This window comes from Labeo rohita, unplaced genomic scaffold (genome assembly GCF_022985175.1).
Source record: "Labeo rohita strain BAU-BD-2019 unplaced genomic scaffold, IGBB_LRoh.1.0 scaffold_1020, whole genome shotgun sequence".
Lineage (NCBI taxonomy): Eukaryota > Metazoa > Chordata > Actinopteri > Cypriniformes > Cyprinidae > Labeo > Labeo rohita.
The window spans coordinates 1,218-25,573 of record NW_026127143.1 but is presented as its reverse complement, the minus strand read 5'-3'; the positions used below and the strand labels follow the sequence as shown (position 1 = coordinate 25,573).

The window sequence follows — 24,356 nt, the reverse complement described above, 5'->3', positions numbered from 1 at the left end:
TTAAATAATCTGTAAAAATAATATCCCCTTTTTCAAAGAATGAGATGATTTTTGCTGAGCTCATTTTGACAAGGTGTTTCACAAAACCATTGAGAATGTTTAATCAAAGTATATTAGAGACTTTTCATTAAGACCCTAAAGAATCATATCAACTTGGGGAAAATGGGCCTCTGATGACCCCTTTAAAATATATGATAAAAGATAAAGAGTCTATAATTGCAGGTACATTTGGTGCCCAAAATTTTTTTTTTTTTTTTCATATGGTTAATTCGTTACTTGTTGGTATTGATCACTGATCACAAGATGTTACAGGCTATAAAAAATATAATATTTAAAAAGTGTCACATATTTTCACGGTTGCGTGTTGCAAGGAGAATGCAGGAGTCGCAAACTGTACGTGAACAGTCTTTAATAATGAATAGCACAGGGGAAGTACAACTCAGCCACAATCACAAAACAACTAGCAACATAGTAGACCGGACGAAACAGAACTGAACAGGCAGGGATATAAATACAAAAGACAATTAGGAACACAGGTGCAGGTAATAAAACAATCAAGCTAAACAAGAACAGGAAAATGACCAAATAAGAAAAAAATCAGGAACAAAGACAGGGAAAATCAGGAAAAACAGGTCTCATTTGGAAGGCTGCATCCTTCGGAGGTCGTATTTGAAGGCTGCACACATCATCGAGGAGGACTCATTTAAGAAAGGTAACCGTTAAATTGCAAAGTAAAAAAGAAATTATAGTATTTTACATCTCACAAGGAATAACAGTTTTTATTATGGTTACTTTTCGTGAATAAGACATCTTTAATGACGTGTGCAGCCTTCCAATGCGACCTCTGAAATGAGACACAGCTAATATGTCTCATATAACTAAACTCTTGCCCTTCAGGAGCAGATGTAAATATAGAATCAGTAGATCTCTTACGCTAGAGAGAAAAAAAATACAGAAAATCCCTTCACGTTTACTACAAAAGGCAAATGGCAGTTATTTGACTGATCAATGATGTTTAGAAATGTTTCACATGACATGACATGACCCTTTTTTCGCTTCATTCTCTTTACCTGCTAAATCCTTTCTTAACCTTTCTGCTTCATTCAGTTGTTTCTGAAACTCATCAACTCTCTCCTTGAGCTCCTGAATGTGCTGCTCTTTTTTTCTTTTTGAAATCATTCAATTCCTTTTCTTGTTTTCTGGCTTCATCTTCATGATTCTTTTTTATCTTCTGTATTTCCTCTTCAATTTTCTGTTTCATTTCATCACACTCTTCTTCTTCTCTGTCTATTCTTTCTGTCTCCTCTCTTTCTCTTCTCTTGATCTCCTCCTCTTGCTCTCGTTTCAGATCTTCCATCATTTTCTCCCATCTCTTTCTCTTCTCCACTCGTCTCTCTTCATCCTCTCGTTTTCTTTTCTCCCACTTCTCATTCCTCTCTCGCTCCAGCTGCTCATATTTTCTTTTCATTTCATTTATTTCCTTTTCATATACTGTCTTCTTCAGTTCTTTGTCTCTTTTCTGTTTCTCCCTTTCCTCCACTATCATCTGTTTGTTTTCTTCTCTCTTGGTTTCATATTTCTTTCTCTTGTTCTCCAGTTCTTCTTGTTTTTCTCTCAGCTGTTCCTTGTGTTCCTTGTCTTTTCTCTCTCTTTCCTCTTCCTCTCGTTCTCTCATCTGTTGTTCCTTCTCTTCCTCCCATTCTCTCTGTTGTTGTTTTATTTTCTCTTGAGTCTCTTTGTCATTTTCAGCCTCTTTTATTTTTCTCTTCCATTCTTCTCTCGCTTTCTCTTCCTGTTTCTTCCTCATTTGTTTGTCTAAATCTCTCTTTTTTATTTCCTCCTCCTGTTCTTTTCTTAACTCTACCATGATGTGTTCATGATCATTTTTCATCTTTTCTAGATCTTGTTTATATTCTTTCTCTCTCTTTCTATCTTCTTCTTCTCTTTCTTTCTGTTGTTTTTCATACTGTATTCTCTGATCTTCAATCTCTCTCTTCATCTCCTCTATTCTTTGATCATATTCAGCTCTTTGCTGTTTCTCCTCTTCTGATCTTTTCTGATCCTCCGTCTCTCGTTTCTTCTGCTCTGATTTTTCTTTCTCCTCAAACTCTCTCCTGAGTGTTTCCTCTTGTTCTTTGAACTTGTTCTTTAGTCTCTCTCTTTCCTCGACTGTCCTTTGTTTCTTCTCCTTCAGTGTCTTTCTCATGTTTTTTATTTCTATGTCACATTTGGATTTTAATTCATCAACTTGAGCCAGGTTTTGTATTTTATTCTTGTTTATCATTTCCATTCTCTGTTCAATAGAGATCGCTGCCTCTTCAAACATCTCATTAGTGAAATATTGGCCCTTATTCATCTCTTGCATCATATTTACCAGCTGAGTAACTTGTGTCTGATCTTGTGTTTCTGTGTTGTTAAAAGTCAGGAATCTGTTTCCACAGTCACTGATCAGAGTCTTGAGTTCATCATTTCTCTCTATATATTCTTCTATTGTTTCTCCTTTCAGTTCATCTCCTCTAGTGAAGAGAACAATGGAGAAATCTGCTGCTTTTGAACCAAAAATCATCTTGATCATGTCTAAAATGTTTTTCTCCACTTGAGTGAATCTTCCCGCACTCAGCACAATGATGAACACATGTGGTCCAGGTGCTGACAGTGAAACACATTTCATTATTTCTTTCTGCACTTGTTCTTTTTTCAGTGTTGTGTCAAAGAGTCCTGGAGTATCAATAACAGCTACTGATTTACCATTAACTTCACCAACTTTCTTGCTACAAACAGTGGTCACCAAACGTGAACTGGCTTTACTGTGAAACTCTTTTTTTCCGAGGATAGTGTTTCCTATGTCAGACTTTCCACTTCCTGCCCTCCCAAACAGCAATATTCTTAAACAACCTGAATCTGATGGTGGATCTTCTTCATCTGAAAATGACAATAATAGAGTTGATTAAAGTTCATTAAATTTGACGCTGAGAAACAAGTGTTCAATTCAAACCTAAAATTCCAAGTCTTTTTGTTTGCACGGTATGCCAGCATTGGAAAAATGCCAGTATGCATTATATGTCAAACAATATTATAATTCTGACAATTTGTGTCACACCTCTGGACTATTTGTGTTGGTTTTTCCCTCATGTGCCCTTATATGGTTGTTCCTGTTCCTGTCCTTGTTAAGTCATTATTAGTTAATCACCATCACCTGTCTGTGTATCATTAGCCACCCTTTAAAAGATGTTTGAGTGCTATGCTTTGTGTTCGGTCTTGTCAATGTTAATGTGTGTTTATACCCTCCTGTTGGGGATTTACCTGTTTTGGAATTACCTGTGGAGTATAATAAAGACTTTATCTTTGACCTTCGTCTTTGTTCGCCCCTTCATCACATTACGTGACAGAAGACCAATAAAAAAAAGGACCAATAAAAAAAAGTTGGCGGCGTGTTAACCCCGTGTTTTTGTTTTGTTTGTTTGTTTTGGTTATGGATGACCCAACCATCCTCCTGCTGGAGCAGGGGGACCACTCTCTCAAGGACCACACCACGGACTTTGTGTTCCTTGCCAGCCTAACACACTATCCGGACAGCTGCCTCTGCTCATTCTATCAAGCAGGATTTAACACCGCCACACAAGTGCAGCTGTCCGGGGAGGGTCCTAGCGAAAGCCTCGCCGCCTATGTTGAGTGGGTGCTGGTGTCTTGCCGATCTTCGTTGACTGTGGATATCGCGGACGATGACACCAGCCCCACTCATGACCCAGTGCCCAACCCACCATCACCCCGCACCTCCATTGTCACCACCGGGCTCATCGTCCTCCACCGGAGCCTCCACCTACACTGACTTCCTGTTGCAATCCCACATCCACTGCTTTGTCCACCTCCTAACTTCCCTCCGTCCATCCCTTTGTTTTTCTCTATTGGGCAAGGTTGCGCCTTCCGGGAGGGGGGAGAACTGTCACACCCCTGGAATATATGTGTTGGTTTTTCCCTCATGTGCCCTTATATGGTTGTTCCTGTTCCTGTCCTCGTCAAGTCATTATTAGTTAATCACCATCACCTGTCTGTGTATCACTAGCCTCCCATTATAAGTTGTTTGAGTTCTATGTTGATCCTGCCTTGTGTATTTATGTTTGTGCTCTATTCACAATGTTTTTGCAGTGTTGTAGCTGATCGCAAATATGTTTGCTGAGATCCAACCTGGTCTCATGACGAAAACGTACCTGTGGGTACACCTGTGTGTCACCACAGTTCTGACTTGAAATGTCCATTGAGTGGTGCTATAACTCTAATGCTCCATGACATTTTAAAATAAACGTACCATCTGCAATAAACCTAAACCTGTGTTTATGATCACTGTCTAGTGGGCTTTGTTTTCAAATGCACAACTCCCAGCATTCGCTGTTCTTCTGCCAGCGGTTATCAATCAGAGTTGCATTACTGTGGGCGCCCCCTTCTGGATTGAAGGTGAATTGCCTGTATTTGTTGTAAGGCCTCACGCATGTTCGGTACGAATACATATATAGTTACACCCCTAACATATATATATATACACACACACACACACATAGAGTTTAAAGCAGTGAGTGTGTGCTCTAAATAAACAGACTGCATCATCTGCTAGTGTGGACACTAATATAGTTATCTTTATAGTAAGACTTGCTTTGGAAGATTTGGTCTTGACTCAGGACTTGAATACAAAAACTCAAGGCTTATAGACAATTCTAATGATGAAAATTACTTGGACAGCTGAAGTACACTTAAAATAACCTGATCTAGACACCTAAATGTTGCTTGTGTGACTGATGATTATAAACCAGTGAAATATTTCCTCAACATATTAACCATATAAACTGTGGAAAAGCAAAGTATAGTGAAATAAAAGTATTGTTTAAACTCAAATATGTAATTTTCCTGCATTTTTTTTTTTTAATTAGTTATTGTTTTGACTTACTGTTTGTGTGCTGAACCTCAGGAGTTCCTGTATAAAGTTCATTAACTCTACATCTTTCATTCTCTTCTCTTTGTTTTTCCTGTTGTTTCTGTTTCTCCCATTCCTCTCGTTCTCTCTTCATCTCCTCTCGTATCTTTCTCTCTTGTTCTTCTAAGTCTTCAGTGTCTCTTTTATATTGTTCTTCTTTCTCTCTAAAGTCTTCTTCTCTTCTCTTTCTGTCTTTGTCATGATTATGTCTTTCTTCCTCCATCATCAACTTCATTCTGTTTTTCTCTTCTTCATGTTTGGACTGAAGATCTTCTTTCTCTCGCTGCATTCTTTCTCTCTCTTGCTTAACTTTCTTATCATTTTCATCCCATGTTTCCTGTTCTTTCTTTCTCCATTTCTCCCCCTCTTCTTCTCTTTTCTGTCTTTCCTGTTGTTTCTGTTTCTCCCATTCCTCTCGTTCTCTTTTCATCTCTGTTTTATACTGTTCTTCTTTTTCTTTTATCTCTTTATTATGATTCTTTCTTTCTTTCTCCATCTTTATCTTCATTCTCTCTTCCTCTTCTTTAAGTTTCTTTTTATGTTCATCCCACATGTCCTGTTCTTTCTTTCTCCATTTCTCCTCCTCTTCTTCTCTTTTCTGTTTTTCCTGTTGTTTCTGCTTCTCCCAATCCTCTCGTTCTTTCTTCATCTCTGTTTTACATTGTTTTTCTCTCTCCCTAAATTCATCTTCTTTTTCTTTTATCTCTTTATTGTGATTCTTTCTTTCTTCCTCCATCTTTATCTTCATTCTCTCTTCCTCTTCTTTAAGTTTCTTTTTATGTTCATCCCACATGTTCTGTTCTTTCTTTTTCCATTTCTCCTCCTCTTCTTCTCTTTTCTGTTTTTCCTGTTGTTTCTGCTTCTCCCAATCCTCTCGTTCTTTCTTCATCTCTGTTTTACATTGTTTTTCTCTCTCCCTAAATTCATCTTCTTTTTCTTTTCTCTCTTTATAATGATTCTTTCTTTCTTCCTCCATCTTCATCTTCATTCTCTCTTCCTCTTCTTTAAGTTTCTTTTTATGTTCATCCCACATGTTCTGTTCTTTCTTTTTCCATTTCTCCTCCTCTTCTTCTCTTTTCTGTTTTTCCTGTTGTTTCTGTTTCTCCCATTCCTCTCGTTCTCTCTTCATCTCTGTTTTATATTGTTCTTCTCTCTCCCTAAATTCATCTTCTTTTTCTTTTCTCTCTTTATAATGATTCTTTCTTTCTTCCTCCATCTTTATCTTCATTCTCTCTTCCTCTTCTTTAAGTTTCTTATTATATTCATCCTGCATTGCCTGTTCTTTCTTTCTCCATTTCTCCTCCTCTTCATCTCTTCTTTGTCTTTCCTGTTGTTTCTGTTTCTCCCATTCCTCTCGTTCCCTCTTCATCTCCTCTCGTATCTTTCTTTCTTGTTCCTCTCTTTCTTTAATGTCTCTTTTATATTGTTCTTCTCTCTCTCTAAATTCATCTTCTCTTTTCTTTTTCTCATTGTCATGATTTTGTTGTTCTTCCTCCATCTTCATCTTCATTCTCTTTTTCTCTTCTTCATGGTTGGTCATCAGTTCTTCTTTTTCTCTCTTCAGTAGCTCCACTTTTTCCATCAGTATCTTCTTTTGTTTTTCTTGTATTTGTCTTTCCATCTCTCTGAACATCTTACATGAGTAGTAACTATCTCCGTTTGTGTTCACCATGTTGTCTATCTTCTGCAGTAGATCAGTCACCTGTGTTTGGTCTCCAGTCTCATTATTATTGAACACATGAAATCTGTTTCCACATGATTCAATCAGGTTTTTAAGGGCAGATCCAGGTTTTCCCAAAAACTGACTGATGGTTTTGTTTTTCAGATCATCTCCTCTGGTGAAGAGCACCATGGTGTACATTAAAGAGTTTTTACCAAATGTCTCTTGGATGATCTTCACTGCTGTTTGTTCTTCTTGAGTGAATCGTCCCAGTGGAATCAATAGGAGAAACACATGTGGTCCAGGCAGAATCATGTGGATGCAGTTGCTGATTTCTCTCTGTATTTCTTCATTACTGAGTTCAGTATCAAACAGTCCTGGAGTGTCGATCACAGTAATGTGTCTGCTGTTGATTTCAGCTGTTTCTTTCTGACACACTTTAGTAACAGACTCTTCAGAAATGTCTGATATAAATGCTTCTCTTCCTAAGATGGTGTTTCCAGTTGAACTCTTCCCAGCTCCAGTTTTTCCCAGCAGCACAATCCTCAGTTCATCTTCTCTGTCTCTTGAATCTAAAGACAGATCAAATTAAAACTAAAAAGAGTTTACTAAATTTCAAATTCCCAAACATTTTGACAGTGCAATCTCCATGTGAGATATGTGATTGTTGTCATATTATTATATGACAACAATCGTATCGTAAAGATGGTATCAAACAAATCTAAAATACTTGTTTGTATTGCTAGGGGGTCCCGGACCGGGCAGGGGTCGGCAAGTAGGTTTGGCGTCGGGACAAAAAGAATTTCGCCTCTAGATGGTGGGCCAGAACATAGTCAAAGGATAATTTAAGAAATTAATTGATGAAAAATGCAACTATATTTCGCTTTATATATTCTATCTATATATCCTTTAGCTCTTATATATCCTATACATATATCTACATATTATGTTATATATAAAGAGAATTTCATGTTGCCATCAATACAGTCAGCTGTGCTATTACCTGTACATTTGATACTTATGTAGTTTTAATATGTGTTACTTTAATACTTTTACTTAAGTATTTTTCTTATGAGCAACTTTCACAATTTCCATAAAAGGTATCTGTACTTTTACTGAAGTATAATGATTGGATACTTTATTCAACAATGATAGTGACAGTAGTGCTCAAATTATGTCTGGAAACTTTGCATACATTGTCTTTCTGTTCAAAAATATCTAAAATATTGTTCAATTTACAGATATTTTAGTGATATAGATACAAACATTTTTGAGATTTTGAGATCTTTTTACAGATTAGCAAAAAGAATAAACAGTAGTCATGCAGTAGTGCTCTTTTTTCATTGTTTCCTGTCTGTAATACTGCACAGTAACTATTAAAGAACACAAAAGTCATTCATAAGCATATTCTTAGAGGTATTACCCTGTTAAAAAAAAAAAAAAAAAAAGTGGATTTTAACAAACTTTCTCTATCACCTGTTTTTGTGCTCTCACTGAGATCCGCATCCTTCTTCTCTTCGTTGTCTCCTCTGATTAAACCTTCAAGATATTCATCCTCTTTTGATTCAACAACATCGCCTCCATCTTCATACATGTCACAGATGAGGAATTCTTTACATTCTTCCTTGAGTATCTTTTCTGTTCTTTTGAACATCTCAGAGCGCCATGCTGGATTTGTTGTATCAAACTGTAGATGTCTTCCTCCACACTCCTTTATTAAATCATGAACAACATTATTCTTAGAAGTGAATTTGTTTCTGTGTGTCTGTTCATCAGTAGTCAGCACTATAGTGTGTTTCATGGCCTGCTTACTGAAGAGGTTCAGCACATATTTCACTCTGTGGCTGTCGTTATCTCTGAAGTCATTATACTGCAGTATGAGTACGATCACATGAGGTCCTGGAGCAGACAGAGACACACACTCTCTCACTGCCTGTATTAACTGTTGCTGTGAGAGATTTTCCTGGAGCAGGTGAGCAGTGTTGATGATTGTGATATGTCTCTCCTCCACATCTCCACTGATCGTCACAATTTGCTTCTGTAAATAAGATGGAGTCTGACTGTGAAATGCTGCTTTACCCAGTATAGTGTTTCCCACTTGGCTGTTTTCTGATCCATTCTTTCCTATCAGCACAATCCTCAGATCACTCACTGAAAAAGAGCACAGACACAAATGTTAAGTTTTCATGTTTTATGGGGATATTCTATCTTCTAAACCTAAGCACAACCCTCACAAAACTTTCTGAATTTCCAAAAAAAAAAAAAAAAAAACATTTACATACTTGCCTTACCAGATTTAACACAAGACACAAATAGTAATGTTAAAATATCAAATAACACCTTTAGAAAGCTCTATAAAAGATAAACACTTAGGAGTTATCACAATAATTGTATTGACTTGCCATTGGGATTATAATTAGTTGGACTCTGACACTAGGGCTGCACGATTAATCGAATGCGATTTTGAGCGCGATTTGGCGTAGCTTGTCAGTGATTTACGGCTCTCTCCAGCTGAACGCACGTGATGGAGCTTTACTACTAATCAAAGTACCGGCTTCATTGACTAAGCGTGCCTCACAATATCATGCGATTAATCGTGCAGCCCTGTCTGACACTTTTTGACACTAAAAATAAAAGAATGACAGCTGCATTCTGCCCTGTGGACACAAAGTATTTTAAAAATGAAGAGGATTTATCCATCTTTATTTGGAATTCAATGGATGTAGCATGCTACTTAGCATTAAAATACTGTGTTGGAATATATTTTAGCCTGCTAAAGCATCAGGAGTGATGTGGTTTGGGGTGGTGTTTAAATGTTGAAACATATTGTGGGCCCACATACAGAACCTGAAACAAAGCCATCTTTGATTGTTTCACCATCCAACCTTCCTCTTCATTCAATCATTTTAACAGTTAATCAGTTAATTGATCCATGGGCCTCTATCATTTTTGATACTCGGAATCCATTTTGAATCTGCTTAGCAGAAGACTTAGCTCAAGAATTTAGCCCAAAAGCTGTATGAACTAGCTTTATGTATGGAAGCCCGTTTCTGTCACTGAATAAAAATAAAAAGGTAATTGCTATTTTCCCCTCAAAACTGGACTTGGGAGTTTATATCACACAGTTCTGAAAAAAAGAGATGTGCCAAGTCGCGTGTTAATTTGTACAGCTCATGAGGATAGCAAAATAGAAAAATGCTGTTGCATATTGTATTGAATCATGAACACAATCTGCAAGACTATTACATCTTAGAATTGTAGAATTTCTTGAAGTAGTGTTTGAGATCCAGCAGCTTGGAGCATCTGCTAGAGTGTGGTGACAAGTGGCTTCTAAGCTCGTTGGACAGCTTCAAATGTTTATATGAACTTTGGTGGGAATTGCTGTGAACAATAAGTTTGAGCATGTGCCAAGTTATTTAATTTTTTGTTTTGTTTTTTTAACCCTTGTGCAACCTTTTGGACATCTGTGTCCTTTTCGGTCTTGTTTTTTGTGATCATTTCACTCGTGTTATTGCCAGCTGCATACATTTTGCCACAGGTGTGTATTTTTATTGAAATTTTACTATTTCGCCTCCATTTCCTTTAATGAAGGTACTTTGCACTTTGCACTAGGTATAACAAATTGTTACACTCAGCACCTTTTGGATAAAAATGTCCCAATTGAAACCCATTAAAACTGCTATTTTTAATCACAGCGCCATTCAACTGTAAACTTTTTTTTTTTTTTTTTTAATTAATATGCATACAAACAATACACAAAATATGCATACAGATGAACAAAGACAAGACGACACAGACCAAGCTAATTTAAAAAACAAACAAACAAACAAACAAACACAGAATTCACATATATGTTGGGAGTGACTAGTATTGTGGATGTCGAGAGTATTCATTTCTTTAAGCGATTTTCTCTTTCCTTCCTCCTTCCGCACCCCTTTCCCTTTTCTCAATAATAATAACAATAATAATAATAATTATAATAATAATAATAGTAATAGTAATGATGGAAATATTTGCCCACTGCCAAGGATATCCAAGTATATCCACATATAAACCTTAGGGGGAGGCAGGAGCCTGATCTGCTCACACACCTCCGTCCAACATCCAACACACCTGCCTGAGAACTAAGATGGGGGAGAGAAAAAGAAAAGAGAAAAAAAAAAGAAAAAAATCTCACGGCAGGCGTATCTCCCCAATAGTTGTGTGGATGAGGACCATCAGAAGGATTGGTCATCCCAGGGTAGTCCTATCCTCCCCCAGAAATATATACTATTTACCCCCGTTAACCTTAAAAACAATGGAGAGAAGATGGGAGGAAGGAGAGAGAAAGAGAAAAAAAAAATTGATAGAGGGGGAGTAATAACAATCATTAATTCTATGCATTAATGGCATATCTATGTAAATTTACATAATCATAAATAGACAATTCATATATACACACACATACGTATACATATATATACATATACGTATATCTACATACACATATTACATATAAAGTCTCCATTTCTATAATATGATCCATACTGTATATTTCATATGTAACTTTCTTTCCATACATATAGATCTAAATACATGCATGTGTAGTTATATAATTACGTAATTATATATTGAGTTAACTAGATTAAAAATATACCAAGATATATATATATATATATATATATATACATACATACATATAAACATATACACACATATATACATACACGTACAAACACATACATAGATGTACACATATATACACACATCAATGTGAAATAGTTATGGGCTACTAATATTTCTTATTATTTTGTAGTTTAGGGCATCAATTTGCTGTTAGGTATTTAATATAGTGTACATAATATGGGATACAATAAAAAAATAAAAAAATAAATAAATTTAAAAAAAAAAGTAAATAGAAGATATCTAAATGTCTAGAAAGGAGAGGAGAGGTATAAATTGTAATGTAAATGTGTCCAATTGGTTTTTAGCTATAGCGGTTTGTCTTTCATTGCCTATGTGTTCTTTTAATAATTGAAGCCATTGTGTAATGGAAATTTGGTTTTTATGTTTTCAGTTTATAAGAATTGTTTTCTTAGCGAAAGCTAGAGACAAGAGTAGTGGAGCGGTGTGTTCTATTGTGGTGGATATTACTGAGGTATCAGGCACAGTGATGGAATAATTGGAATATTACAATTGAAACATGCTGAAATTGCTTTAATGATTTCCTTCCAGAACAGGGTAACCGGAGGACATGTCCATATTGCGTGGAAATATGTATCTGATGTATTAGTCATGCAGTGTGTACATTTATCTGACTCTGCTAAACCCATTTTAAACAGTTTTTGTTGAGTAAAGTGTATTCTATGAATCACTTTGTATTGAATTAATTGTATATTTTTATTCACACTGAAGCTGAATATATTTTTACATATTTGATTTAAAAAATCTGTGTCTGTGGATATGTTGAGGTCCTGTTCCCATTTTGTAATTGGTACATGGCATGTTTTGTCCGTTGATAATATTATGTTGTAAAGCTTACTTATTGATTTTGATGAAGAGCTAATCTTCTGAATATTATTCAGTAGAGTTTGTGGTTGTATTTGTGTGTGACCAATTTTAGCTGTTATTGCACTTTTTATTTGTAGATAATAGAAAATTAGATTTTTGTTTAAGTTATGAGTTTTTGATAATTCTGTAAAAGGTATAAAGGTATTATTCATGTAGAGGTGATGTAAATACAGGATAGACTTTTCAATCCAGGCTTTATTAACTAGTGGGAGTTTATTGATGGTAAAGTCTGGATTATTCCATATTGGTGAGTATGTATGTAGCGAAAGGGGATGTCTGGTTATTTTATTAGTTTTCCACCATGCTGTTAGTGTTGTCTGAATTGCTGTATTTAAAAATAATTTGTGTTTACTGATGGTGTTGCTGAATCGTGGCATGTCTGCTATTGAAATTTCCTTGCATGCTGATTGTTCAAGTTGTATCCATGGGTTTTGAAGGTGATTATTATTAATCCAATTGGTTAAATGATGTAACTGTGCTGCCAGGTAGTAATATTGGAAATTGGGTGCTGATAATCCTCCTTGCTCTTTACCTTTTTGTAACGTGTTTAATGCGATTCTAGGTTTCTTGTTTTTCCAATAGAAATTGTTTACTATGCTACTGAGTGTATTGAACCATTTTTTGGTAGGTTGTATCGGAATCATTGTGAATAAATAGTTTATTTTCAAGAAACAGACATTTTGATTGTGGCTATTCGTCCTATAATTGATAATGGGAGATTTAACCAGCACTTTAAATCATTCTCTATTATTTTTAATATTGAAGTAAAGTTAAGCTCAAATAGATCTGATATATTTGGGGAGAAGTGTATTCCTAGGTATGTAATGTTACCTACTGTAAATTGGTTGTTCTTAATTTTGGTTAAGTCTTTAAATAAGTCTTTATTTAACGGAAGTAATACAGATTTATTCCAGTTTATAGAGTAGTCAGATATGTTTGAGTAGTCATTAATGAGTTTGATGATTTCTGTCAGTGATTTCTCAGGGTTTTGTATATAAAGTAAAATGTCATCTGCATATAATGATATTTTATGGTTGGTATTGTCACATCTATATCCTACAATATTGTCAGTTTGTCTGATGGCTGCTGCTAAGGGTTCTATAAATAGTGCAAAGAGTAGTGGAGATAGAGGGCATCCTTGTCTAGTCCCTCATTGTAGTAGAAATGGTGGTGATATGATATTGTTTGTAATAACTGATGCTGATGGTGTGTTGTATAATAACTTAATCCAGTGTATGAAAGAATTCCCAAATCCATATTTTTCCAATGTTGCATATAGAAAGTGCAAGTTTACCTTGTCAAAAGCCTTTTCAGCATCAAGTGAGAGAATAACTGTATTTGTTTTTTGTTTAGTGGAGTTATGTATTATGTTGAATAATCTACGAGTATTATTGGAGGAGTGCCGTCCTTTGATAAAGCCTGTTTGGTCTGGATGAATAAGAGTTGTCATGACTGATTCTAGACGTGTTGCCAGAGCTTTACTGATTATTTTCATATCTGTGTTTATAAGTGATAGTGGACGATAACTGGAGCATAGAGATGGATCTTTATTTGGTTTTAGCAATACTGTAGTGCTGTGTTCATATGTTGTGGTATAGCAGATTGATGCGTTATGTCTTCTGTCATTCTATGAAATAATGGTGAGATTGTTGACTAAAAGTGTTTATAGAATTCTGATGGGTAACCATCTAGGCCTGGTGCTTTATTGTTTAATAATGAAAAAAGTGCTTTCCTGTATTCCTCTATTTTTAATGGCTCTTCTAGTGTTTGTATTTGTATGGGATTTAATGTTGGTAATCTGGTGCTTTTTAAGAATAAATCAGTTTTCCTTCTATTTTCCTTTTGTGTATTACTGTATAATGATTTATAAAAGGTCCTAAAAGTATTATTTATTTCTTGTGGATTATGTATTATTTTATTTTCTAAATTTTTAATGGTACTTATCAGTGTTTTCTCTTTATTTTGTTTAAGTAGATTAGCAAGATATTTCCCAGATTTATCATTATGTTCAAAGTGTAGGGATTTTAATCGTTGTTTTTGAAATTGTACTTTTAAGAATAATTTCTTCCAATTTATTTTTACATTTATTCATTTCATTTAAGGTCTGTACACTAGGGTTTTTGGAGTATATATTATTTAAAAATTTTAATTTATTTTCTAACTCTTCTTCTTGTTTCAGATTTTTCTTATGTTTATATGTGGAGTATGATATTATTTTTCCTCTTAAAACAACTTTTGCAGTTTCCCAAAGCATCGATGCAGATATTCCTGGTGTATCATTTATTTCTAAGAATGATGTCCATTCCTTTTTAAAGTACTCGTTGAATTCTTTGTCTTGAAGCAAGGATATATTCATTCTCCATCTTTGCTTGATTTTTGCATGGTTTTTATTGCTGAGCATAAGCGTTATAGGTGCATGGTCTGAAATGATAATTGGATTTATTTTTGTGTCTATTATATCTTGAATAATGGAGTTGCTTGCTAGGAAGAAATCTATGCGGGAGTATGATTTATGTACCGGTGAAAAGTAAGTGTAATCTCTTGCTATGGGATTGTTTAGTCTCCAGCTATCGGTAAATCCAAGTTCGTTCATGTACTGTTTTATTGTGTCTGTGGAGCACCATGTTTTAGTGTGATTTGTATTATTTGATTTATCTAAAGAGGGATTAAGGACTGTATTAAAATCACCTCCGATGATGATTTTAGACTGTGGGAATGTGGATATTATTGAAAAAACTTTGTGGAATATTTTGTCATTGTCTGTGTTTGGCCCATAAATGTTAGCAATAGTCATTTCTATATTATTTATAGATGCATTTATGATAATATAGCGTCCCTCTGGGTCTGATATTTCTGTGTTGTTTGAAATCAATTTATTTTTGTTGATTAATATAGCTACTCCTCTCTTTTTTGAATTGTATGAAGCACTGTAGATATGAGTGTATTGTGTTGTTTGAAGTTTCTTTATTTCTGATTCAAGTAAGTGTGTTTCCTGAACATGCATATATCAGCTTTTAATTTTTTAAGGTGGTTCAGTATCTTATTTCTTTCAATTGGTGAATTGATGCCCCTCACATTCCAGCTAACAAAATTTATACTATGTCATACTGAACAAACCAAAATAACATGTATATATTCATTATATATTCATGCATGTGCATACACATAATTCTTACACCCTATATACATCTTATGAACATTATACTTCCCCTCACAATCGACTAGTTTGATTTCTAATTGTTTTACTCTCAATCCCCATTTATACTCAAAACGAAAGAAAGACAGGGTTTTGATTTTTCTATTTTACATTTAACACAAAACAAACATAATACGTGCGACATTAGTGACATTCAACTGTAAAATAATGCTATTTTTGTTAATAGACTTTCATTCTGTTGGCAAGGCTTCAATTTTTTCAGATGGTGCCATTTTTTCAGGTTAGGCAAATACTCACTTTATTCCTGTTTTCTGCTACTGCAAATTATAGAGTCAATTGGAATGATGCAGCTATAATTGTGTGCGTGTGTTGGTATGGATGTCAGAGTGTGGTTTGTACGTGTGTCATAAAAAAAATAAAATAAAAAAAAATGGCTATGTTCTTGTAATATTTGAGAGAGAAAAACTCTACTACAAATTACAAATCCAACCACTATGTGCACCAGCTGAGTTTTTCTGGCATCTAATGGGGAAAATTTTACACTGCGCCCAAACAAAATCTTCCTGAAAGCTATTTTTTTTTAGATGTAAACCTCAAATTTGGAACACAGCTTGTTTAGATTTATGGCTTTTATTTTCCCGCAGGTCTAGAGTTTAACATATTTCATAGAATATATATTTTACATAAAATAAAAAGCTTTTTTACAAGCACAAAAAGCATTTTCATAAACTTAAACCTCTATAACTTTTTTTTTGTCACAGCAAAGGGTCTGAATACTTAGGACCATGTGATATTTTCTTTATTAATAAATCTGCAAAAATGTCAACAATTCTGTGTTATTCTGTCAATATGGGGTGCTGTGTGTACATTAATGAGGAAAAAAAATGAACTGACATGATTTTAGCAAATGGCTGCAATATAACAGAGTGAAAAATTTAAGGGGGTCTGAATACTTTCCATACCCACTGTATATCAGTCTATGATTCTGTCAGGGCTGCTGCTGCTGCGTAGGAGCGAGGAACAAGGAGGAGAGAGATCATCTCAAAACAACAGTCTTTAAAAATCTAAAAAGGTAAAACATGGCAGGCAGAAACACAAATGTAGCACAACTCAGACATACAAACTGACGTTTCCGGAAAGGAAACAAGGAGCAGAACACACTTTAAATACTAAACAAAGGATAATTAACAGGATACAGGTGAATCAAATGAAGCAATCAGACAAGAGAGAGAAACTAGGTCAGCGCAAAGTGGAGAAAAGTCCCGTGTGACTGCTGAGGAACTGAAAAAAGATTTGTCAGATGCGGGTACTGAAGTTTCAGCTCAGACAATAAGGCGCACACTGCGTAATGAAGGCCTCCATGCCAGAACTCCCAGGCGCACCCCCTTGCTGTCTCCAAAGAATAAGAAGAGTCGACTGCATTATGCCAAAAGTCATGTGGACAAACCACAAAAGTTTTGGAATAGTGTTCAGGGGACTGATGAAACAAAATTAGAACTGTTTGGGCCCATGGATCAACGCTATGTTTGGAGGAGGAAGAACAAGGCCTATGAAGAAAAGAACACCTTGCCTACTGTGAAGCATGGCGGGGGGTCAATCATGCTTTGGGGCTGTTTTGCTTCTACAGGTACAGGGAAGCTTCAGCGTGTGCAAGGTACCATGAATTCTCTTCAGTACCAGGAGATATTGGATGAAAATGTGATGCAGTCCGTCACAAACCTGAGGCTTGGGAGACGTTGGACCTTTCAACAGGACAATGATCCCAAGCATACCACCAAGTCCACTAGAGCATGGTTGCAGATTAAAGGCTGGAACATTTTGGAGTGGCCATCGCAGTCACCAGACTTAAATCCGATTGAGAACCTCTGGTGGGACTTAAAGAAAGCAGTTGCAGCGCGCAAGCCTAAGAATGTGACTGAACTGGAGGCTTTTGCCCATGAAGAATGGGCGAAGATACCCGTAGATCGCTGCAAGACACTTGTGTCAAGCTATGCTTCACGTTTAAAAGCTGTTATAACTGGAAAAGGATGTTGTACTAAGTACTAAGATTGAATGTCACTTGGGGGTTGAATAAAACTGATAATGATGTGAGCACAGAAAAGACATTTGTGGTTATTTCATTATAAAAGTTATGTCATATTTGTCTGACTTACAAGTGCCTCTTTGATTTAATTGTAAACAAGATGACTGAAATGATCAAAATCAATGTCAAACTGGCCAAAACACTCAATTTCAGTGGGGGTTGAATAATTTTGAACACAACTGTATATATAAATACAATTTATTTTTGCACCCTTATAATACTTCAACAGCAGTTTTTTTACTTATCTCAGTTTCAAGTGTTTGAATGTAAGGACTGTTTGTCTAAAGAAACAAGTAGGATTTTTTTCTGTTATGGTTTATTGTTATTTTTACATATTGCCTAATTTGTCTGTAACAGAGTTGACAAACAATACCATAAAGACATTTGTTTTGTTTTTTTCCATTAAAAGCAAAAAAAAAAAAAAAAAAAAAAAAAAAAAGGAAGTAACTTGTGTATGGTGAGCACTGAATTATTACAATTAAATATGTAAATAATAAAAGTTAAATATGTAAATAAATTCAATAAGATACTGGGAAAAAAAAATATGTCAGTGAACAGTTTTTTTGTTTTTTTTTTCTTAACTTACTGGAATGCCAAATGTATTTCCAATTATATTATCACCCAGGATCATTTAGAGCGCTTTGAAGCTGCATTGAAACAGCATTTTGGACGTTCAAACTCCTTTTGAGTTAAACTAAAAAGTCTTATAAAATGACTATATTATTTAATAAAATAATCATTATTACAAAGCAGTTTCCGTTTCGGCCAAGAATTTTCATTTCGCTACATCCCTAGATTTTTATGTAAAAAGAAACGTTTATAGGGTGATACAAGACCCCACTGTGAAATTATCTTGCTTATTATATGGCTACTTGCCACATGTAAATAATTTAACACAAAATATGAATTTCATCATATTTTATTACCTCAAGACGACTCGCAGTTTGTAATTGTTTTTGTCGTAAAATAACGGACCATTAGATGGTGCAATTGATATCAGAAATGAGAACTGCGGTTAGCCGAGTAAAATTATGAATGAATGACGCATAGTAGATCTGCTCTAAGCATGGACAAGTTTTTGAAAAGACATCAAGTGCCAGGTAAACGTAGATAGATTGTAGATGAGGTAGATGATGAATCTACTTCAGAGATCGCAACTACAACAAAGAGATAAAAATATGAGAAAATTGAGAAAATCTGTTTAAAAAACAATAAAAGCTGTTTCATAGTAAAAAAAAAAAAAAAAAAAAAAAAAACAGTACATAGTAAAGCTGCATGCTTTACTTTTAATGTTTCTACTCTAAAAGTGACTAGTTCCTTGTTTAGTTGTTTTCAGTAAATTGTCACACACTGAATTATAATAATTGTAATAATTATTACGTTTCAAATAATTCCTTCTGAAATTGTGTTTATGTTTATGTGTAAACGAAGGCTTGAATTTTTTTTATTCTGCAAAAGGGGGGCCCGGCAGAAAAAGTTTGGAAACCACTGGAGTAACTGATTTCGAGCATTGCGCTCTAGTATTGCATCAGCTATTCTGAGTGGAGAGTTTGCTTGATTGCGCGCATTATAGGGACATTGTATAAGTGATGGACAAAGTAAGTTTAGTGCTGCTTGCGTTGTCATATTGTTACGTTCTATTTGCATTTGTTGCAGACAATATTAACCAGTTTAACTCATTTATATTACCGGGAACTGTTTGCTGCACTGAGTTGCGCACTGTAATACGTGACGCTGATCATTTGAAGTGCAAGATGACGATTATTATAACTTGTATTAGCAAAGGGGATACATTATAATGCTGAGTTATGTTGTTTATTTTATTGTGACATGAATATGAATATGAGTTTGTAATTATTTTATTCTTTGTTTTAGAAACCTTGCACATGTCCAACAAAGCAATCATTAAAGCTACATATCATTTCTGCATGACTCCGGTTCTCTGATAGGAATACTGGTGGTTAGCTCACCCCAAACCAGCATTAAACCCCTAATCCAGAACAAGTCCACTATATGGAGAACATTCCTGAAATGTTTTCCTTAATAAATAAATAAATAAAATATTTTTAGGGTGGCAAAGGGGTGGAATGTGTTCAGTGAGGGGTGGCAACACCACAGCAAACCCCCAAGCATATTCTTTTGCGGATTTATGTTCTGACATACAGTTGTGTTCACAAATCTTGCATTACCAAGTATTCATCTTTATTGTTTAAAATGAAAAAATAACAATTTCAATATCTATCATGGCACCAAGTCAATACACAATATAAAAAGCAGGTTATACATGTTTCTGAGCTTGTATCACTAACGAAGACATGCGGTTCTATTAAAATTACATAGGCTACTTTTCAGTTTCCTAACATCTGAACGAAATACAATAGTATCAAAGCATTGAAATTGGATCAGTTATGAAAATGTTTGATTTTCTTTCAGAGGTGGGAATGTCTGTAATCACCCACAACACACTATCAACCATATAATCTAGCAACACCCCAGCAAATGCATAGCAAGAGCCTAGCAATCAGCCATAATTTCCTAGCAACCAACTAGCAACACTTTAGCAAACATCGAGAACATTTAACTGACCAAACTATTTATGTTTTTTAAACAAGACTTTAAGACAAGCAGGCTGTCACGAATCTGGCCGGTGACCTTCGGTCCGCTCACCACCAGATGTCACCCTCTCACGCTGTTGACATTCACATTACTCTGACTGTTGCACCACATCCCGGACTACGTTCCCCATCAGCATTGCACTGATCACCTGCGTCGAATCAGAGACTCTATTTAAGCCGCGGTCTTCCTCTCACTAGTCGCCAAGTATTGTATTGTGTTTAGCTACCTTGTCAAACCTTAGTCTAGTTCTATTGTGTTTCTAGTTCAGTTGTTCCTTGTCTTGTTTTCTAGCCTTGTTATATCGTTTAATCTGTCTCGCTGCCTGCCCTTTGGATATCTAGCCTGTCTGTTCAGATCACCCTTTTGCCAAGCCCCTTTGATTACGCTCGCCATTGATCGACATACGTGTTTGCCGTTGTTTGTCCCTGCCTGTTTTATGACAATGTCTCCATCTAAAGCCAATAAAGCTCTGAATATGGATCCCCCTCGCTTTACGTCTCCCTCCCTACTTTCCAGAATACTTGGCCTCAAAAGGATCCAGCAGCTTTTCCGGCAGACACTGGGCAGGTATGGACACTGCAAAAATACACCTCGCCACGTCTCGTCTGACACTTCTAAGTCTCGACCTATCATGATGGCCAGTGTGATGGACCCACCACTGATGTCTGTGCGGGTTGCAGGCATCCCAGTGGCTTCAGCGGCCTCAAACACAATCATTATAGAGATCCTGCCACCTGCTGCTGCTTCAGCTGCAGAACCTCCTCAGGTGGTGGTGTCCACCTACAAACTCTCTGCCTGTCCTGTCATGGCTACGGAGGCCATCAGCCAACTCTCTGGCCATCCTGTCACGGCCATGGAGGCCATGAATGAACTCTCTGCCCGTCCTGTCACGGCTATTGATGCCGTCACTGAACTCTCTGCCCCGCCTGTCTCAGCCAAAGACATGCTAATAAGACCCACTGTCTTGCCTGCCTCTCTCCCTGCTGTTCTGTCTGCCTCTTCCGTCCCTGTTCTCCCCAGGTCCCAGTCCATGACATAAAAAATGGTTACAAATTAAATTTGACAGTCACGCATTTGAAGGTATACAACTTATGCTACAGTATACTGTAAATATATAATAGAGAAATTTCCATCAATCTCTGTCATCTAATGTACTGGTACTGTATTCTGTAATTACACTCTATAAGTATGAAACCTGTGTTGATTAGTTCAGCATTGTTAGGATGCAGAGATTCTGATTGGGGCACTGCCTAATTTTTAACTTACTCTTTGTTAAACTTTTTGAGAAATGTGTGTTTGAGAACTGAATGAATCTTTCGGGAAATTGGGCCATCAGTTATATTATGTTAACAATCGAGAAAAACTGCAATACAACTAGATTCTTACCTAACTCTGCAGTCATTGTCCGTGATCGGCATCTTCTTATTGATTTCATGTTATTGTTTCGTCGGATATGGAAAAAAGGCCTATATCCTTGATGTGGAGTGGAGCGAGCGGTCGAAAAATCGGATCACCGAACAATTACACGATGAATCTCAGACATATCCGGAGGAGATTATATTTCTCAGAGGACTTCTAAAAAAGCCGAGAGAAGCAGTATTTATCTGATTTTACTTTGTGTTTTTGACCCAAAAAGAACCAGTTCATAAGAATCATTTGTTATTGAAGCCGACTAAACTGTGCGCGCGCAATCACCCTGCACAGTTTACTGAAAGACTTATTTATTTATTTATTTATTTATTTAGCCTTACGCTGTCATGTAGCATGTGAAACACTGCTTACATTTTTATATTTTATCCTGTGATATTTTTGGGGTACCCCGGTAGATCCGCCCCTGGTGAGCACACCTGTAATTTTTTTTTTTTTTTTTTTTTTGTGAAGTGAACTACTCTTTTAAGGGCGTAGTATACATAGGTAAACTCTTTATTTTCTTTATTTTTATTATTATTTAATGCATTTTACTTCAAAATGTATTTAATAAGTTGCTCAAGAAAGTAGCAACACATTAAACCTAGCCTGTATTTATGTTAAAAGGTAGAAGGCTGTCAAAAACATTTTAAATTAAAAAACACTGAGAGAAACACTCTTGTGCCATTTCTTTGTTACAAGCATTCCTGCAGGTCGTAAATAACTTTTGTCAATGTGCCAGGTTTTTATTTTTTTTTATTTATTTATTTTTATTATTACTATTATTATTATTTTCCGCGAACAGTGAGCTGTCACTTAATCAGCTTGTGCAGCACTGCCTGCATCAGTACCGCTGCGGGAAAGCATTGCCAAACCTCATCCGCATGACGCTCTAAACTTGTTAACACGGAAAGAGTACGAACCGCACGCACTGCAAAACGAAAACGGACATTTATAGCCTCTTTGAAAAGGATATTACAATGAAAACGAATTTAAACCGTAAAACTAGAATAACGTTGGTCTTAATAACCAAGCTGATGTGTACTGAAAAGTTTTATATAAAAATGTATGTGAGATGTATCCTTTTACAGGTCATTCGTTTCTTCCTGGTGTTCAAGAGTGCAGTGAAATAATCATTTAATAAACTAAACGAAGTAGACCATTGCCTACTGTTGGCTAATATTTCATAAATACTCATTGAGGAAACGTTGCTGCATATCTGATTCCTGAACTTGATGCCATTTCAACACAAACGCTTTGAAATAAAAATAAAAATGAAAAAATGATGAAAGCCTAGCTTGGTTTAGTCAGAATTTGTGCCCAAAGTGATATAAAAAGCCAAAAAACAGAAGATCTAATTTCTCCAAGCCATTTCACAACATATGTACAAAAATGTATGTGAGATGTAGTCTTTAGCGTTAGTTTCTTCCTGGTGTTCAATGCCACTTTTAAACATAAATGGACAAAAGCACAGCGAATAATCATTTCATAAAATAAGTAAACCATTGCCTACTGTTGGCTAATGTTTCGTAGATTGCTGCAAGTTGCTGCATATTTTTGTATCCAATTTTATTCTTACCTGAATCTGACGCCATTTCAACACCAACGCCTTGACATCAAAATCGAAAGAAAAACGCTGAAAGACAAGAGACCCTCATCTGTGCCCCGCCTGCAGAGGCTGAAAAAAATATTTTATATTTATTTGAGTGAATTAAGAATTCAACTTCGTAAGAATTAAATTATTACAGTTCGGTCCGTGTCCTTCATTTATTTTCTCTTTTTTAAACCAGAAATTAAATACGAAAGATGCTGTTTCTTCTTTAATTGTTCTGATAAATACAATAAGCAGAAACAAACGAATTTTCATTATTCCAAATTCTTATTTCATTAAAAATCATAAGGATGATATACAACTTGTTATATATACATGTTATATATACAACTTGTTACATATATATATATATATATATATATATATATATATATATATATATACATATATATACACATATATATACATACATACATACATACATACACAAATGCTTTGAAATAAAAATAAAAATGAAAAAATGATGAAAGCCTAGCTTGGTTTAGTCAGAATTTGTGCCCAAAGTGATATAAAAAGCCAAAAAACAGAAGATATTATTCCTCCAAGCCATTTCACAACATATGTACAAAAATGTATGTGAGATGTAGTCTTTAGCGTTAGTTTCTTCCTGGTGTTCAATGCCACTTTTAAACATAAATGGACAAAAGCACAGCTTTTTCACACCACTGTGTGTGTATATATATATATATATATATATATATATATATATATATATATATACACAGTATATATATATACACACACATATACATATATACATATACATATATATATATATATATATATATATATATATATATATATACAGTGGTGTGAAAAACTATTTCTTATTTCTATTACTATTCTATTACTATTACTATTTCTTATTTCTTAAAACCTGATTTCTTATTCTTTTGCATGTTTGTCACACTTAAATGTTTCTGCTCATCAAAAACCGTTAACTGTTAGTCAAAGATAACATAATTGAACACAAAATGCAGTTTTTAAATGAAGGTTTACGTTATTAAGGGAGAAAAAGTGATTGCCCCCCTTGTTAAAAAATAACTTAACTGTGGTTTATCACACCTGAGTTCAATTTCTGTAGCCACCCCCAGGCCTGATTACTGCCACGCCTGTTTCAATCAAGAAATCACTTAAATAGGAGCTACCTGACACAGAGAAGTAGACCAAAAGCACCTCAAAAGCTAGACATCATGCAAAGATCCAAAGAAATTCAGGAACAAATGAGAACAAAAGTAATTGAGATCTATCAGTCTGGTAAAGGTTATAAAGCCATTTCTAAAGCTTTGGGACTCCAGCAAACCA

The 24,356-nt window shown here is 35.3% G+C and overlaps 1 protein-coding gene across 1 annotated transcript; it reads right to left on the bottom strand.

Annotated features, from left to right (window-relative positions):
• Positions 1–346: 346 nt before the first annotated feature.
• Positions 347–23,067, bottom strand: LOC127157251 (trichohyalin). The gene is made up of 4 exons (XM_051100507.1): positions 23,019–23,067; positions 8,103–8,777; positions 4,940–7,198; positions 347–2,922 (listed from the first exon to the last, which is right to left on the bottom strand). Exons 1-4 carry the CDS (start codon positions 23,032–23,034, stop codon positions 1,124–1,126), a joined length of 4,749 nt encoding a protein of 1,582 aa, XP_050956464.1. The 5' UTR covers positions 23,035–23,067; the 3' UTR covers positions 347–1,123.
• Positions 23,068–24,356: the final 1,289 nt, after the last annotated feature.

Coding starts and splice junctions, on each gene's coding strand:
- LOC127157251 (XM_051100507.1), bottom strand. Junction 7,199..8,102: donor CAGTGAGAGCACAAAAACAG/GTGATAGAGAAA, acceptor ATCTGTCTTTAG/ATTCAAGAGACAGAGAAGAT. Junction 2,923..4,939: donor TGAGGTTCAGCACACAAACA/GTAAGTCAAAAC, acceptor TGTCATTTTCAG/ATGAAGAAGATCCACCATCA.